This window comes from Scyliorhinus canicula, chromosome 2 (genome assembly GCF_902713615.1).
Source record: "Scyliorhinus canicula chromosome 2, sScyCan1.1, whole genome shotgun sequence".
Classification (NCBI taxonomy): domain Eukaryota; kingdom Metazoa; phylum Chordata; class Chondrichthyes; order Carcharhiniformes; family Scyliorhinidae; genus Scyliorhinus; species Scyliorhinus canicula.
In genome coordinates, this window is record NC_052147.1 from 22,876,413 (window position 1) to 22,896,192 (window position 19,780).

The following is a 19,780-nucleotide window of genomic DNA, read 5'->3' on the forward strand; positions in this document are numbered from 1 at the left end:
TTAAGATTATATGGTGCAGGGGGAAACATTAGCATGGATAAAAGGATTAGTTTGTTAATAAGAAGCAGAGAGTATGGATAAATGGGTCTTTTTATGGTTGGTAGTAGTTTCCAAGGCTAGTAGGGCCACGGTTTGGTTCTTTGGGGAGACAGATGATTGCGGTTGATTTTAAGAAAAGAGAGCGACAGGACCTGATGCAAGAAAATAATATATATTAAATTACATGGGAAGTTGGGTGGTCAACAGTTCAGTGGAAATAAGGTTGAGAAAGTAGAGGTTGAATCTCAGTAAAAAGATGAGTTCAAAGCAGGCCCGAAGGGACGAGAGAGAAACTAGAAAACAACACGAGTGCAGGACAAAGGCAGCGGGAAACAATGACTTGAAAAACACTCCATTTCAAGAGATGTATGTACTTTTAAAATGCATGGCTAGGCCCCTGGAAATACCATGCATCAACTGAACAGGCAGCAATCGTTGGAAATGTGCGGGAGAGCCCAAAGAAATAGAAAGGAGGCCCAGAACAGGGTAGTCCGTAAATCGGCTGCAATTAAAACTGGTCCCTGAATTTTAGGAAACAAAGTGATCCATAACTCTTATAGGGAAAATAGTGGCGATACGAGAATTTGAATGAGGGCCACACTAAAACACAGTGGGCAGGTAGCACAGCATATGCTGGTATATAACCTGAAAGATTGTCAAAACATGGTTAAATAAATAAAGCTTATTCGCACTTACCTGCTCCTTTATGTGCATCAGTACTTGTAAACTCAATGGTCCCATCATGGCAACGTTTTGGATCTTCCTTGTATTCTTTGTGTACTCCTTCTGGACAGTATCGATATGCAAGACCATAATCCACTAAATACACCTAAGAAAGTTAAAAATACAAGGTTGAGAAAGTAGGAGGTGGATTTCATGTGCAAGATAAACTCAGAGCTGGCATGGATGAATATGAGGGAGAAACTATGCGAGTGTAGGATTAACATAACAAGAAACAAGGTCTGAAAAAGCACCTAATTTTAAGAGATGCATGCACTTTTTAACAAACAGTTTTATTGAGGTAGTTTTTCGGCATTGTAAACAGTTACAGACATCAACAAAAAGAAAGCAAAAAAGGCAAAAATGTGCAAACATCCACGTACAATCAATACTTCAATCGTACCATACTGCACAAGCCCGCTCCTCTCCCATCGGCACTACCCGTCAATTTATCCCTCTTACTCTACTCTAACCTCCCCCCCACCCTCTCTTCCCCCCCCCCCCCCCCTGCTGACGCTCACTCTCCCGCAAAGAAGTCAATGAATGGTTGCCACCTTCGGGCGAACCCCTGTACAGATCCCCTCAAGGCGAACTTAATTTTTTTCCATACCCAGAAAACTCGACATGTCCGAAAGCCACAACTCAGTCTTCGGGGGCTTTGGGTCCCTCCATGCCAATAATATTCGTCGCCGGGCTATCAGGGAAGCAAAGGCCAAAACATCGGCCTCTTTCTCACCCTGGACTCCCGGGTCCTCCGAAACCCCAAAAATTGCCACCCCTGGACCCATCGCCACCCTTGTTTTTAGCACCCGGGACATGGTCAAAGCGAAAACAATGTAAAACAAAGCGAATGATGGTCACCATTGGGATAAAACATCCACTTTTGCTTTTTCCTATGTCTACTTGCGTTCATTCCCTCAGCCCTAACACAAAGACCATTTAAGTCCTGAAAACAACTTCAATTTTCATATGGGCCAAGCAGCGAACATTTCAGAGTCTGACCACATCTGTGGGTGGTGGGGTCAGCGAGGAAGAAAAGAGATAGTGAGAAAGGAAACAAAGGTTTTTTCTGATTTTGTTAGAACTTCTAAAGCTCTGGCAGTGCCTCAGTTTTATTTGCAAGAGTAATTTTCCTTCATACTTTAAGAAAACCTTTTAGAAAAATGCGAAATGCATAGTGAGCTACTCAAACTAAAAATATTCATCTGCATGGTACATTACAAATCCACTCCAAGTACAACAGCTTAATATTGAAACTATTTTGGAATATGACAATATCTACTGCTGCCTTTCACAAAGAGTTGACACGATCTTAGTCATGCACTGAATCAAATAATTCTTATGGCAAATGAATAACGGAGTAGAAAATTGGAAGCTTTGATGATCCCGTGGCTCGTGAGATCCAATGCTTCTCCTGCTCACATATTCAATTTCTTTGCAGCGATTTTCTACTTCTGGACAGGGCTTCATATACTCAACTTATACTTCCATCACAAAGATACAGGCAAAAATATTAAGTGAAAAAAATTTGTCATCTCCCCTGCTAAACAAAAAGAGTGACAAGTAAAATCGGAATTCCCCAAATCCAAATTAAAAACTCCATTGAAGTGTAGGTCAATAACCCGTCTAGAAACAAGATTTAACCAGCACTCCACCGAATGACAGAACAACAAATTATTAAATTGTCATTTTGATGTGCGGGGCAAGAAAAAGCTTGCATTTATTTAGCTCCTTTATACTTCAGAAGTACTTCATTGGCTGTGAAGCACTTAGGGCCACCCTGAGAACATGAGTGACTGTTATAATGTAAGCAAGGAGACAGTAATTGCCCTTGGCATCAAGGGAGCTAGCTCTACAGCACATGCCACGAAGGAAACCTACTACAACTGAAGTCAATTAGGATCAAGGGGAAAACTCTTCACGAGGTGGATTCATTCACTAACAAAGCAGCCTTTACTTTTAAACATGAAATTGTTTGATGACAGGTTAGAAAACATTATCCTTAACATTTTGGAATCTTTGGGGTTAAAATGAGAAGAGGGAGAAAACATGGAATAAAATGTTTTTTTCCTTTTATCGGCACCACAAGCAATTTACTATTGTACGAAATAAGCAAAAAACAAAGAACCTCGTTCGGATTCTTGTAACTGAGCAGAAGATTGGATGCTTTGATGTCCCCATGCACGTACTCATGGTCATGGATGTATTCTAGAATGTCAATCTATCAAAAGAAAACAATTGTAAGTTAAACAGCTTTGGATAGGAGTCATTAAGATCCTGATAGCATTTTGTAACAATTATGTTAATATAACAAAGTTTCATTCATGCAACAGAACATCCATCTACATACATATTCAAATTGTATAGCTAACATGCGGAATTCTAATTTAACCCTTAGGCCGTTAATATTTTATATTATGAAGCAAATAGTTTAAAATTTGACCACACCTGTTAACTTTTTGGTGCTGAACAAGAAACCACACTAATTCTTACTAATTCTTCAGGAAGGATTTGTTTTGGAAAGCTTGTGATTTTTATACGCCGAACAAAAACTCCACATCAATCAAATACACAAAAAGCTGCAAATGAAGCCTTCAAATTGAACAAAACACGGCTAATGACCACTGGTGAAGGATTCAGTTTATCCAAAAGTGTCAAGGTTCACCATTTGTTTCGGCCTTGAAAATATAATTTAAAAGGATGAAAACTAGAACTTTTGAATCTTCATCTGCACACCCTGCACTTCAGAATCCATTATGAGTGCACTTTAGTGATTTTTTGAAGAAGATGGCTTTTTAAAAAAAAAAAGGGCTTTCTAAAGGCCACCTTCACCTCAGATTATTTTCTTTCTGCGAATGTTGGGCTTGCTCCAAGTTCCCCTCGGCAGCAGTGGTATTCTGCTAGCTCGCTCAGGAAAACAATACTCAGAATCAAGATAACTCAACTAAACATCTATTTCCAAACTTTTCCCTCCCACCGAAACAATTTTGTATAGTAGACAACTGGATTTTATATTAGTTCTCTGTGGCACTTTGCTCAAACCAAGTCAATGATATGCATTACGTTTAACATGAATGCAGGACTTGTCATGATGGACACAGCTGGATAGCCAGCTATAACAATCCAATAGTCTCGTCCAACTTTGTAAAAATCTGGGAAGCGATGAATCATATCTTTCTTCTTTGACATGCTGTTCAACAAGGATTAATACTCCACAGCCAAGAGGGTATAGCAGCTATATTTCTTATCTGTATAACAAATCCATGTCACCGTCAAGGGGCACACAAGATTGAGTCTTCAAATGTTTGACTACTTCTTTACTGTTCTCCACGTACATTTCCTATTTCAACAACCTATTCTAACCTCAAAACATTTATATTTTGTGACAAAGGTTTTCTTTGGGTTGTGTTTTCCACACAAAACATGTTTCCTTTCTGTAACACAAGACACTTACCCAACGCACTGGCATTTTGACTATGATCTGTCAGGTGAAGCCTAACCCCAGAGGCTGACAGTAGAGTCCCCTGCTGCCAACCCAGCGATGATCAACTAACACAGCACAGGTCAAGAATCAAAGCAGTGGCATTGTGGCCCAGCTTGGCTGCATGATGTATTTAACAACCAAGTCAGAGGAGCTTTCTGATGTTTACTTCTGAGAAACAGTCTGAATATCCTTCTCAGGCCAACAGCACAGATCAGTGAACGACTTAGTAAAGAGGGATCATTAACCACCTTGGACACTGAGGTGGCAAAAGGCTAGTGCAGGTCAGCACAAGGTAGAAAATAAACCACAAGACAAACCATGATTAAGCGGCACGAAACAGAAGCTTTAAAATCCTTTAGATTGTAGGAATTTTCAAACATAAATTACAGCAACCATCATTGTCTCGTCCTCATTTTATATGGAAATCCCAGGAGGTGATTAGTGTGAAATAACAAACAATATCAGAGTGAAAAGACAACGATAAAAAAGGCTAATTACACTGTTCAGCTTTTTAATAATTTAGATTGTTATAAAATCATTAATAGTATGAACAACTCATCCAAATCAATTCTCCGAGGCCTAGGGTATCCAAACTAAAGCCCGAAAGTCACATACGGTGCTTGAACCCTGGCCACGCAGCCCATGAAGCTCTAGTGAAATAGTTTATTTTTGCCCTAACACATTAATGTGCAAGATGTCTTTAATTAGGCAAAATTAATTTTAAACTATAGTCTACAACTTTGCTTGCAGGGAATGCTTTTATGCAAATTTAATTACAGAAAATTAGATTTTAATTTAGAATTGTGATTGATGTTCTGTACTGCAATTATATATACGTGGGCAAGAGGCTCCATAGCACATAAATAAGTGGCCCATGAAGACAGAACAATTTGAACGCTTCTGTCACGTAACTTTACATTTCTTTTCTTGCCTACAAATTCAGTACGTTTTTGCTGGATTGCCTTTCCAAAAGCAGGGTGTAAACTTTGCACCTTTCTCAAGTAGCCATCACTCAATATTTGAGCTGTCCTATTATAGAAGTACAGTCAAGTGTAGCTTCCATACTGCTGTTGAAGCGGCAATCATCTAACTCAGCACAGACCAAAGATCAAACTTGTTATTTTACCAGGCTAAGAATCTTTATTTCAAAGTTATCAGATGAATGCTCAGTCTGCAGCATTAAATTCCAGAAGATCCCAGCCCCACTATCAAAATATTCCAATAAGGACCAGATTATTCTCAAAAGATTGAAGGCCAAGACCACTGCAGGCATGTGCACACATGACAATCAATTCAAGATGAACACTGACTGAGAAAATAACAATCTTCCAGCAACAAAATGGGACAGCTTTATCATTTGTTACAAAAATGGCAAGTTTTCACGGATACTGAATAAAGATAGAGTAAAAACAATTGTCGCCACAATGGCACCTTCTAGATAATAAACACCAGAAACTTACCAATCGAAGCCCCAACTGCAGCACAAATTTCTTTGGGAACACTTTATGATTTTGCTCAAATATTTTCTGAAGGTCAGATCCAAATCGATCCATCACCATAAACCTATAACTGAATTCAGAAAATCAGCTGCAAGTTTAAAATGCAGTGCTTCTAGCATTCCTCTAGAATGAGCGTTTCTTGGCAGCAATTTAATCTGATCAATTAATATTTTTCCACATTAGATTACAACCAAATTTGTAAACTTATAATCAGAAAAGTTATCAAGAACTTGAACTTTAATTTAGCATACCACATCTGTTGCATAATGTACACGTGCACATTGGTCTGAAAAAAAGGATGGCAGACAGGAGCGAATGAGGAAGGAGAAATCAGGTTATAACGGAGGCTTTTTGGGGGTTTCTCATCAGGAATTTGATGGTGCCACGTTGATCTGTCCAACTGCAATATGGTGGGTGGTGTGTGTGCTCATTTTGTGCCCTGCTGGAAGTACATCATCCACCAAATTTGAAATGGTGGGAAGAGAGAAATGTAGGGTCTGCATCAGAACAGGTATTGAGTCCTGTATTTGCATTTCAAAGAAAACACTTTGTGATCCATGTGAAAATAAGATTGCATTAGGAAAATGTGGTCCACATAAAACATAGAATGATGCAACCCAGGAAAAACACCATTCAATCTAGCATGCCTGTGTCGAACATGCAACCTAACCAGCGGCCCATAACCAGCTGAAACGGTACCACGTAAAATTCAAGTGTTTAAAAGAAAAATGCTTTCCTGAATGTGGGGCCAGGTTCCTCGCTGCAGTGTCAAATATAGCCAACCGCCTTCCAATCCTTTCTACCTATCCCAAGAAGTACTGCAACTGACAGCATAGTAAAATAGAACTTCTCTTCTGTAAGCTGCATCCTCAGCAGGTACCTGCGGCCCAATATTCCCACGAACTGGAGTATGCTGCTACTTGCCCAATAACCAAATAAAAGTAATAAGACTCGTAACTTGCACAGAAACCCTGCTACTATATTTATTTACCAGCAAACGGATAAATTGAAGGTAGCAAGAATTTATAGTGACTGTGTATCAAACCTCCCCAGGATTAGAAAAAGTGTTTTTTCCTGTGCTAATGCTTAACTTAAAAGTTCAATTGGGGGACGTTGCTGTTGACCTGAGTGGAAAAGGCTCAAGGGACCAAAAGTCTATATCTGTTCCTATGTCCCTACCTACTAGAATTGTTGGCCTGTCCTGATCCTTAATTACTCCTTGTAATCAGCCAACCTCAGATATATCTTTTGATCATATAGTGAAACAATGAGATAGAAGGCTTTAATGACCACAAATTCAATTAGAGCTGCTAATTAAATTTTAACAGTAGCCATAGAATGTTCTACGGTCTCTCAATTCAAAGCCATTTAATCCAGTGTCTTTACCGTGACAGTATTACAAGAGGTATCTCACAATTAATTTGATTGGTTCCCAAGAAACAGTTCAGACAGGTTTGCAAGTGACGTCCCCTTCAGGAACAAAGAAAAACAGTCAAATAACAAGACTGTTTGAACGGTGTTAAAAATTGCCCTTCGTGTCCAAAAAAGGTTAGATGGGGTTACGGGGATAGGATGGAGGTGTGGGGTTAGGGTGGAGGTGTGGGGTGCTCTTTCCCAGGGCCGGTGCAGACTCGGTGGGCCGATGGCCTCCTCCTACACTAAATTCTATGATATGAAAGAATAATCTATATGTATATAGCACTTTTTAATTAAACATCCCAAGGCACTTCTCAGGAGCATTATATAACAAAGTATGATACAGAATTATACAAGGAGAAATGTCAGTTTTCAAAAGCTTAGTCAAAGAGGCAAATTTTAGGGAATGTCTTAAAGGGGGAAAGCAACTTAGAGAGGCGGAAAGGTGTACAGTCTGGAGCCTAGTCAACTAAAGGTACAATCACCACTCTCCAGGGATTCGGGAAATAGTTGAGTAATTTGAGCGGTGAAAGGCTTTATTTCTGCGAGCTGGGCATGGAGGGTGAACCCATCGGGTTCACTAATCTCCTTTAGGGAAGGAAATCTGTCGTCCTTACTTGATCTTGCCTACATGTGACTCCAGACCCACAGCAATGTGGTTAACTCTTAGCTGCCCCCTTATGCCAAGGATGCCAAAATACAAGTTTGCACAGGTAATATATAATATAGTATGATTTAGATGGGGTAGAGGTGGGTCTGTGATTACTTGCTCATTTGAAAGGGGGTCCTTCAACTAAAAAAGCTAGAGAACCTACATCAGCAAGGTTTGGCCTTTCAAGTTAACTAACCTAATTTTATGATTGGCAAGAAGGGACGACTAATAGCATATGGAGTGATGCTTCACTTTTGTCACAGCTACCCACTTACGCCCAACAGAATGGCCCAAGTAAACCACAGAATCCTTATGGTGTAGGAGGGCATTCAGCCCATCAAGTCTGCACCGACCCTCCGAAAGAGTACCCTACCTAGGCTCACTCCGCCGCCCAGTCCTCAGAACCCCACCTGAACTGCACATCCCTAGATAATAAGAGGCAATTTAGCATGGCCATTCCACCTAACCTGCACATCTTTGGACTGAGAGGGGAAACCAGAGCACCCAGAGGAAACCAACGTAGACTTGGGGAGAATGTGCAAATGCTACACAGACAGTTACCCAAAGCTAGAATCGAACCTGGGTTCCTGGCGCTGTGAGGCAGCAGTACTAGCCACAGTGCCACCCACAAAACCAATAACCACAAAACGAAAGAAAATTATTTCACTGCATAACGTGTTAATTCATTTGCTGGGGTCAAATGATATTCCTTGAACTTTAATCATGTTAGACTGCATAGAAGATTACTGGAACTTTGAACTAGAATATCAGCACATACCTGTTTCCTCCTTTATCATAGAGTCCTGACCCCCAATACTTGGGTACACCGAGATAATTCAATTTGCGGGACACGATCCAACTATGAACTGCAGGAAGGAAATAATAATAAACACAAAGTAAGACAAAATAACTTGCATCTCAGTCACCATTAAAATTCCAGCACAGGAACAGGCCCTTCGGCCCTCCAAGCCTGTACCGGTATTTATACCAACCTTTGCCAAAAATCCTCAGCACTTCCTTGTGCCTTCTATACTCACCCTATCCATATGTTTATCAAGATGCCTTTTGAACGCCGTTAATGTATCTGCTTCCACTACCTCCCCAGGCCACGTGTTCCAGGCACCACCCTCTGCGTAAAAAACCTGCCTCGCACATCTCCTCTAAACTTTGCCCCACGGACCTTAAACCTATGCCCCCTGGTGACTGACCCCCTCCACCCTGGGAAAGAGTGCCTCCCATCCACTCTATCCATGCCCCGCATAATCTTGTAGACCTCTATCAGGTCACCCCATTACCTCCGTCTTTCGAATGAAAACAGTTCAAGTCTATTCAAGCACTCCACATAGCTATCACCCTCCAGACCAGGCAACATCCTGGTAAACCTCCTCTACACTCTCCAAAACCGCCACATCCTTCTGACAGTGTGGCAACCAGAATTGTACGCAATATTCTAAGTGCAGCCTTACCAAGGTTCTATACAATTGCAGCATGACTTGCCAGTTTTTATTCTCGATGCCCCATCCAATGAAGGCAAGCATTCTATATGCTTTCTTGACTACCTTGTCCACTTGTGTTGCCATCTTCAAAGATCTGTGGACATGCACACCCAGATCTCTCTGACTTTCTATATTCCCAAGTGTTTTGCCATTTATTGTATATTTCCCCTCTATGTTAAACCGGCTACATTTTCCTCCAAATCGATACGTACACTACAAACATCAGAGGCCCAAGCCCACTTGTCACAACCTTCCATTCAGAAAATACCGTTCTACTGCTACCCTTCACCTTCTGTGACCGAGCCAGTTCTGTATCTATCTTACCACCTCATCTATGATCTCGTGTGACTTCACCTTTTGTGCCAGTCTGTCATGAAGCACCTTGTCAAAGACTTTACTGAAGTCCATGTAAACATCCACTGCCCTCCCCTCATTAATCATCTTTGTCACCTCCTCAAAAAACTCAATCAAGTTAGTGAGGCACGATCTTCCCTGGACAAAACCATGCTGCTTATCGCCTATGAGTCCATTTGTTTCCAAAAGGGTATAAATCCCTGTCCCTGAGAATTCTCTAATAATTTACCTACTACCGACGTGAGGCTCACCGGCCTGTAGTTTCCAGAATTATCCCTGCTACCTTTCTTAAACAGCGGTACCACATTACCTATTCTTCAGTCCTCTGGGATCTCACCTGTAGCCAATGAGGATACAAAGATGTCAGTCAAGGCCCCAGCAATTTCCTCTTTTGCTTCCCTCCGCATTCTGGGGGTAAATCCTATCCGGCCCAGGAGACCTATCTACCTTAATATCTTTTGAAAGTCCCAAAATCTTTTCCCTTTCGACGTTAACATGATCCAGACTGTCCACACACCCTACCCAAAAATCACCTTCACAGATTATCACGTTTTCAATAACTTTGAACATGATCCTAGGAGAAATGCTTTGGAAAAATATATTTGAAGAAAGACAAACCATCAAAATAGCTATTTTTCTGGAATAAACGCCCAGGTTACCAAGAACTAAAACTGAAAAGATCAACATGCAGCATCCACAGACTAGCGAGCATGTTTAAGCCCAGATAATTAAGTATACCACATAAACGCAGCTGCTGCCAAAATACATTTTCTGTGCTGCCTCAAGGGACTAATACCACAAGTTTCAAATACTTAATGGATATGAGCAATTATTTAAATTGAACTTTTACAAAAGTCAAGAATAATCAATGATGCAACAACCCAACTAATCACACACATGACGCGCTATGGGAATGTGGTGTAATAAATATTTAGCGATTACAAACATATGAATTGTAGATCAAATTTTATTGAGTATGGAGATAGAAAGGTCAGATACTTCCATACCAAAATGCATTAGACTTTTCATATATAATAGACTCAACATACTTAGTTCTGGTTTGGCTGCTCTCATGTAAAACTTGAGTTCTGAAAATAATGGTCCATTGGTACTGGGTTCCTAGAAATAGAAGGGGACAAAAAGCAGATTGGTCCCTTAGTCTATGCACCATTGAAATCTTAGCATTTTGCCCGACAGATCCATTACATTTTGCAAGAAAAACAACTCTAACTATATTATATTTAATATTGTGATGAATGTAAGACAGCCATATTTTATTGCAGTAATGTTATTAAAACCTGGGTTTAAGGTGCCTACAGACAGTGTCTCTGCTAATGCTGATATTAAGGGGTCGTAAAGTGAGGTAATCATTGATTTTGCAGGTGACGTGCTCTGCTAATAGAATATTGTTTATGTTTAAAGGACAACGGAGACGTAGATAATTTATGCGGGGTATTGTGTTTGGTCCTGGCTAAACAGGTCATGGGGCATCTTGTGGGAGGAGACAGAATATGTTATACTTTGGGTACATATGATGTAATTAAAGGGGAGGAGTTAGGTCTATCCAAAAAGTCAGTTCTTCCTAGAATTTTTATCTGAATTGAGATGTTTCAGTTTTAGTCCTGAAAGGTTCTCTCTCCAAAGATTCTGCTCAGAGAAAAACAAATAGAAACATGGTTGTTAACTTTATTCACGAGCGGTATTTGAACTACACTGGCTTGCTAATACAAAGGCATATTGACGAAGTTAAAGTTTCTCCTTTTACTTAACTGTTGTAACTGTTAACTGTAAAGTTAATTCTCTGCTGTTAATGTGGTTAATTCTTTTTTTAAATTAAAGTTTGTTTTAACATAAAATATACCTGTGGGTCAACATCATCACTCCTGTGGTGCAGTAACATTTATTCACAGTTTTACCAATTGAAAATAATTGTGTTCTTGTCCGGGACCTTAACACGATTAACATTGTTAAATATCTCAACAGAGAAGTATTAACAAACAAAACTCAACATTGACTTAATATGTGGCTCAGACAACTAAAAGATTGGTCAAAGAGATGGGCTTTTAAAAATATCTTAAAGGAAAGAGTGGGAGAGTGACAGAGTTTTATGGAGGGAATTGCTGAGCTCAGGGCCTTAGCTGTGCTGTGAAGTGACTAAAATCAGGAATTCTCAAGAGGCCAGAATTAGAAGAATTTTTTCAGAGGATGGGTATGATTGAAGGACACTAATGAAATATATATATTTTTAATCAATTTACAGGATGTGGGCATCACTGGTGATGCCAGCATTTATTGCCCATTCCTAGTTGCCCTTCAGAGGGTGGTGGTGAGTTGCCTTCTTGAACTAGTAGGCATACCCACTGTGCTGTCAGGGAGTGTTTCAAGATTTCGCCCCAGCGACAGTGAATACATTTGCAAGTCAGGATGGTGAATGACTTGGAGGGGAACCTTCAGGTGGTGGGGTTCCCAGGTATCTGCTACTCTTGTCCTTCTAGATGGTAGTGGTTGTGGCTTTGGAAGGTGTTGTCGAAGGAACCTTGGTGATGCAGTGCATCTTGTAGATGGTACACACAGCTGCCACTGTTCGTCTGTGGTGGAGAGTTTGAATGTTTTTTTATGGAAAGGGGAGCAATTAAGCGGGCTGCTTTGTCCTGGATGGTGTTGAACTTCTTGAGTGTTGTTAGAGCAAGTGAAGTGTATTCCATTACACTCCTGACTTGTGACTTGTAGATGATGGACAGGCTTTGGGGTCAGGAGGGTCTTTATTCGTTGTAGGATTCCTAGCCTTTGACCTGCCCTGGTAGCCACAGTATTAATGTGGTCAGTCCAGTTCAGCTTATGATCAATGGTAACCCCCAGGATGTTGATTGTGAGGAATTAAGTGATGGTAATGCCATTGAATGTCAAGGGGCGGTGGTTAGATCCTCTCTTGTAAGAGATGGTCATTACCTGCCACTTGTGGGGCATGAATGAAACTTGCCACTTTGTCAGCCCAAGCCTGGATATTGTCCAGATCTTGCTGCATTTGGAAATGGACTGCTTCATTATCTGGGGAGTCACGAATGGTGAACATTGTGCAGTCATCTGCAAACATCCCCACTTCTGACCTTATGATGTAAGGGAGGTCATTGATGAAGCAGCTGAAGATGGTTGGGCTCAGGATATTACCCTGAGGAAGCCCTGCAGTGATGTCCTGGAGTTGAGATGATTGACCGCCAACCACCACAACCATCTTCCTTTGTGCCAGTATGACTCCAACCAGAGGAGAGATTTCCCCGATTCCCATTGATTCCAATTTAGCTAGGGCTGCTTGATACTATACTTGGTCAAATGCTGCCTTGATGTCAAGGGCAGTCACTCTCACCTCACCTCGGGCATTCAGTTCTTTTGTCCATGTTTGAATCAAGGCTGTAATGAGGTCAGGAGCTGAGAAGCCTTGGCAGAACCCAAACTGAGCGTCCGTGAGCAGGTTATTGTTGAGTAAGTGCTGCTTGATAGCACTGTTGATGACTCTTTCCATCACTTTGCTGATGGAGAGTAGACTGTTAGGGCGGTAACTGGCTGGGTTGAATTTTCCTCTTTCTTGTGTACAGGACACACCTGGGCAATTTTCCCCATTGCCAGGTAGATGCCAGTGTTGTAGCTGTACTGGAACAACTTGTCTAGAATGATAGAATTTACAGTGAAGCAAGAGGCCATTCTGCCCATCGGGTCTGCCCCAGCCCTTGGAAAGAGCACCCTATCCAACGCCACACCTCCACCCAATCCCCGCAACACAGTAACTCCACCTATTCTTTTGTTTTAGACACTTAAGGGTCATTTAGCAGGCCAATCCATCTAACCTGCACATCTTGGGACTGTGGGAGAAAACCTGAGCACCTGGAAACCAACGCAGATAAGGGGAGAAAATGCAGACGCTGCACAGAGAGTGACCCAACGGGGAACCAAAACTGGGATCCTGGAGCTGTGAAACAACAGTGCTAACAACCGTGCTACTGTGCGGCAAGTCCTGGAGCATGTCTTCAGTACTATTGCTGGGATATAGTCAGGGCCCATAGCCTTTGCAGTATCCAGTGCCATCAGCTGTTTCTTGATATCACATGGAGTGATTCGTATTGGCTGAAGACTGACATCTGTGATGCTGGAGACCACTTGAGACGACCATGATGGATCATCCACTCGCACTTCTGGCTGAAGATTGTTGCGGATGCCTCAGCCTAGTCTTTTGCACATGTGTGCGCTGGGCTCCTCCATCATTGAGGATGGGGATATTTGTGGAGCCTCCTCCTCCAGTGAGTTGTTGAATTGTCCACCACCATTCACGGCTGGGTGCGGCAAGACTACAGAGCTCAGATCTGATGTGTTTTTTGTGGAATTGCTGAGCTCGGTCTTGCTGCTTATGCTGTTTGGCACACAAGTATTCCTGTGTTGTCGCTTCACCAGGACGACACCTCATTTTTCAGTTTGCCTGATGTTGCTCCTGGCATGCTCTCCTGCACTGTTCATTAACCAGGGTTGACCTCCTGGCTTGGTGGTAATGGTAGAGTGGGGGATATGCCAGGTCATGAGGTTCTGCTGCTGCTGAAAATAAATCTCTCATCGCCTAGCATTGAAAGCTTGCACAATCCTTGAATACGGACATTTCTCTGTCACCATGGACATTGAGTAAACAATACATTGAAGTGGGGAGCTATCAGTCGGGCAGGGTAGTTAGGCATCGGGGTCTGAAATTGGTTTAACAGGCAGACTGGGAATGAAGAGAGGGGGAGATTGGGGAATGAATGTAAAGATGAAGAAAATAGCTTCTCATTTCCCCCCCCTCAGTTTACCATCGTCACCTTCTCTTGGGTGGCCTTTCGGTTCTTGGAACGTATCATATAACAGCTGCAGAACCAACTGCACAAACTACAAGATTCAATTACAGGTAACCTGACCATGATAAAAATCCAACATAATTTGTAGAAGTCACATGATGCCCCCAATCCAACATCACATGCTCAGATGTAATTTGACTATAACATCACTTGACCCCAAACCTCTCTCATTCTGCCTCCGATCAGAATTAGCAACCTTACTTGATAGTATTGAGCTGCTAACAACTCTATCCAACCTCAACAGGTGGTGGTGAAGAGTCCGAGATGGGGATCTTCTGGATATGAATTCCTCTGTAATTTGGCGAGGATCTCTTTTTTTAAAAAAAATTAATTCATGGGATGTGGGCAACACAGGCTAGGCCAGCATTTATTGACCATTGCTAATTGCTATTATGATAGTGGTAATCTGCCTTCTTGAACCGCTGCAGTCCATGTGGTATAGGTGTACTCACAATGCTATTAGGGATGGAAGTCCAGGACTTTGACCCAGTGACAAGTTAAGGAAAGGCGATACATTTCCAAGCACCTAACAGGCATTTCCACCTCACTCTGTACAGACTGCCACAGGAGATTCCAGGATCAGGACAACCCTCTCCCCAATATAAAAAGATCCTGGGATGACAAAGAACGAGGTAACACACCCAATAGAAAATTAACTGAAATCACACAGTGCTAACAAAAGTTCCAGAATTAGGTACAATCCCAAATGAGGGTGAAAAGGAATGCTGCAGGTGACAGTCAATCCCAGAGCATGTTCATCTTATCTAGTCAACTGTACATACAGCGGCCATTTTGCAAATAATGACCTCCCACAAAGAAAGACACCCAAAACGAGTCCCTTAGGTGTCCTTAATTTTCACATTTCACTGTAAAGGCAAAGAAAATGTAGAAAAGGGAATAATTTTCCAGAACTATTTGACAGCTGCATTGAGTGAGCTGAGCAATGGAGTACAATGCTGGTAAAAAGACCTGAAGCCAGTTGAAAGTGGAAGACTAATCAATTGTATACAGTAAAGTGGAAATTCCGGATTTTCCACTCATTAGAATCCCCACATCATGGTCGATTGTTGACATTTCACTACCAGTTTTCCTTCAAAAACTGTTTTTTTTAAGTGACTGTTGCACCTTATCATCTCAGAACTATTAAATGTATCCTTAGAATCCCTACAGTGCAAAGCTGATCAATCAGTACCAGTCTGCACCAACCTTCTGAAATGGCACCCTCCCTAGGTTCATTCCCCATAATCTAACTTGCACATCCCTGGACACTAAGGGGCAATTTAGCATGGCCAATCTATCTAACCAGCACATCTTTGCACTGTGGGCAGAAACTAGAAACCCGGAGGCAACTCCTGCATGGTAGCACAGTGGTTAGCACTGTTGTTTCACAGCGCCAGGGTCCCAGGTTCGATTCCTGGCTTGGGTCACTGTCTATGCGGAGTCTGCACTTTCTCCCCATGTTTGCCTGGGTTTCCTCTGGGTGCAGCGTTTTCCTCCCACAAGTCCCGAAAGACGTGCTTGTTAGGTAATTTGGACATTCTGAATTCTCCTTCTGCGTACCCGAACAGGTGCCGGAATGTGGCGATTAGGGGCTTTTCACGGTTAGTTCATTGCAGTGTTAATGCAAGCCAACTTGTGACAATAAAGATTATTAATAAAATAAAACACAGACAGGGGGAGAACGTGTAAACTCCACAGGCTGGAATCGAGCCCAGGTCTCTGGCTCTGTGAAGCAGCAGTGCCATCCACATAATTATGCAAATAATCTGGCCTTGCATAAATTATACTCAATTTCTGCATTTTTTAAAAATTTGTTTATGGGACATGGGCGTCGCTGACTTGGCCAGCATTTATTGCTCATCCCTAGTTGCCCTAGAGAAGATGATGGTGAGCAGCCTTCTTGAACCGCTGCAGTCCCAGAGATCTAGGTACATCGGCAGTGCTGTTAGAGAGTGAGGTCCAGGATTTTGCCTGCTAAAGCCAGATAGTAAATTTGAGCACTCAAAATTTTTTAAAATAAAATTGTTCATTTTCAGATCAGGTCACAAAGCCTTAAAAGTCTTCATGTTTAATTAATGGCCATTTTCACAGTTTGCAGCATAGTATCTCAAAGCAATCTAGATTGTTACGGTTAACTGGCAAGAAAATGTTCCATTCCAAGAACTTTTTTAAACATTTACTTTATTCATAAAATTTGTGAAGGTACATTACAATACAATTCAAGTGTGGCAGTTCACAGTACAATATAGATCAATTAAGTTAAATACTGTACATGGCATTCAAGGATGCCTCACTCCATTTACAATGCAGATTACATCTACATTCACAGAACACATTTTCTAATAATTATAGACAGAAAGAGTTTAGTACTGGTTTCACCTCTCGCTGTAGTATGGCAGGAGGGCCCTAAATTATGTCCTATCCCCACAGCCTTTACAGCAGCTGCAACAAGCTTCATTGCATCGCTCAATGCGTAGTCCTGGACTTTTGAATGCTCCAGTCTGCAACACTGTTGTGGACAGCTCCTTATGCTGGAAAACTAGCAAATTTCAAGCAGACCAAAAAGTGCCTTTCGCTGAGTTGGAGGCTCTCAGCCTTAGTTGACATTGTCTCAGTGTGTGTGGGGACAGTCCTAATAGTGTAATAGTGCTACAGATTTGCTCATGATGATCAATCTCTTTCCAGATATTATTTTGTCAGACATTTTTTTGCTAAGGAAAATTCCAGAATGAGATAGGTAATGATCTCTTTTCCACCACAGCTGTCATCAGAAAGCTCGCATTGGCACTCAGAATCTGGGTGTGCATGAATGATTTAACGAGGGGGCTGAATGGCCTCCAAAGAAACATACAAACCCTACAGTGCTGAAGGAGGCCATTCGGCCAATCAATTCTGCACTGACCCTCTGAAAAGCACCCTACCAAGGCCCTCTCCCCCTGCCCTATCCTGGACACTAAGGGGCAACTTTGCATGGCTAATCTACCTAACCACATCTTTGGACTGTGGGAGGAAACCAGAGCACCCGGAGGAAACCCATGCAGACATTGGGAGAAAATGCAAACTCCATACAGCCACCCAAGGCTGGAATTGAACCTGGGTCCCTGTGAGGCAGTAGTGCAAACCACTGTGCCATCACGCCTCCTTCTGCACTATAGGGATTCTATGATTATTTTTGCCTTAGGACAGCACGGTAGCAGTGGTTAGCACTGTTGCTACACAGCTCCAGGGTCCCAGGTTCTATTCCCAGCTTGGGTGACTGTGCGGAGTCTGCATGGCTTTCCTCTGGGTGCTCCAGTTTCCTCCTCCAACAGTCCAAAAATGTGCAGGTTAGGTGGACTGGCCATGCTAAATTGCCCCTAGAGTCCAAAAAGGTTAGGTGGGGTTACTGGGTTACAGGAATAAGGTGATGTTATAGGATTAAGTAGGGATCTCCTTCCAAGGGTTGGTGCAGACTCAATGGGTTGATTGGCCTCCTTCTGCACTGTAAATTCTATGATGTGCTGATTACCACCTCGTCAACTTGTGGTCAAATGTGTTTTTCGACAGAAACCATTCTACAAAGGTCAAGCGGTAAGGCACAGTAGAACTGAATGGTGTATTCCAAGGCCTCGAAAAATGACAAGTTAGCACATTAATGCATTTCAATGTAATTCACAAATCAACATGAAAAGGCCCAACTGTGCTTCTACTTACCACTTTAATGACATATGAGGCACAATTTCCAACTGTTGCAGCAGAATTTTCACCAGCTGAAACAAAACAAAGTTAAAATATAAATATAAAAGTTCCATATAACCCTGCAGAAAAGTGGCCCAACTGTGATTAACAGAGAAGTGAAAGACAGTATTAGATTAAAGAGGCTTATAACGTTGTCAATAAGAGTAGCAAGCCTGAGGATTAAGAAAATGTTAATGTTCAAAGAACATTCAAGAAATTGATAAAAGAAAAGGATAGAATATAGTATAGAAGAGCAAAGGACATAAAAACAGATTATCGGGCAGCACGGTGGCGCAGTGGGTTAGCCCTGTTGCCTCACAGCGCTGAGGTCCCAGGTTCGATCCCGGCTCTGGGTCACTGTCCGTGTGGAGTTTGCACATTCTCCCAGTGTTTGCGTGGGTTGTGTCCCCAGAACCCAACGATGTACAAGGTAGGTGGATTGAACACGCTAAATTGCCCCTTAATTGGAAACAAAATGAATTGGGTACATTAAATAAAAAAAATAAAAAAAAACAGATTATTAAAAGGTGCTATAGGTACGTAAAGGGGAAGAGATTAGTAAATCTAAATGAGAGACCCTTAGAGGCAGAGACAGGAGAAATGATTGTGTGGAATAAGCAAAGAAAAGGTAACAGAATAGATAACAAACATTGTCTGCCTGCCTTCATGGTAGAAGTTTGAAGATCATAAAACTGATTATGAGAGATCACATCCAAATTAATCCTTTGTGATCGATTTAGTAATCTAATACTTGAGCCAGTGTCTCAAATAGGATGGTCTGAGCTAGGCAAACTACAGGAAACCAGTTTATAGTTTGTAGCTTAAGCTGCTTAAACTCCAGCAGTATAGGAAGGGGGAAGAAATATTTTGGCCCTTGCCCATCTTTGTCAAGGGTCACTGGGTACAGATAATTTGATGTCCCCTCTAAGGAGAGTGCATAAACTCCATATTCTACAATCTGAGATTCTATACATGTAATGCTTCTGTGACGCAACCATATGCCTAACCAAGATAATTAGGAATGTACAGGATTTCACAAATCCAAGTACGCAAGACCTAAATGTGCCAGGAGTAATTGCTGAAACAATTTTTAAAAGTTAGATTTTTCTTCATCTCGTGACAAAAACATAAAGCAAGTGTAATATAATAAGTATTTTCAGATAATCTACCCATGCCTTTTCACCAAACTTGATGCAGTATATGCAATTATATTTGGGACATTTCAACATAAGGGAGCGTTTTTAAAAATGTGGTTGTTATCAAATGACTCCAAATGGTAAGTGTGCATTGGGATGTGTTAGGCGAGGTAGTATTTGGGTCAGTTGTGATGTGCTTTCTGTTGGAGAAGCCTGATGACCATCTCTGAATATCTGTACGATTCAATGGAGTCCTTTGGGATTATACTCTTATAATATTCATCGCTTAGGAAAGGAGAAAGGAACATTTGGGGAAAAAGAGGAGCTCCTTCAACTTTAAATTTTCATGTAATCTAAAACCAAATCGCACAATATAAATAATAATTCTTCTAA

The 19,780-nt window shown here is 41.6% G+C and overlaps 1 protein-coding gene across 4 annotated transcripts in view; it reads right to left on the reverse strand.

Annotated features, from left to right (window-relative positions):
- vrk1 (VRK serine/threonine kinase 1) overlaps positions 1-19,780 on the reverse strand; it is a 93,288-nt gene that overhangs the window by 42,629 nt on the left and 30,879 nt on the right. For all 4 annotated transcript variants that reach the window (XM_038774693.1, XM_038774686.1, XM_038774684.1 and 1 more), the window contains 6 exons: positions 18,228-18,283; positions 10,710-10,779; positions 8,589-8,676; positions 5,704-5,812; positions 2,888-2,980; positions 736-868 (listed from right to left, as the gene is read on the reverse strand). In XM_038774693.1, coding sequence (XP_038630621.1) covers positions 736-868; positions 2,888-2,980; positions 5,704-5,812; positions 8,589-8,676; positions 10,710-10,779; positions 18,228-18,283 — 549 coding nt within the window. The remainder of the gene's footprint in view (positions 1-735; positions 869-2,887; positions 2,981-5,703; positions 5,813-8,588; positions 8,677-10,709; positions 10,780-18,227; positions 18,284-19,780) is intronic.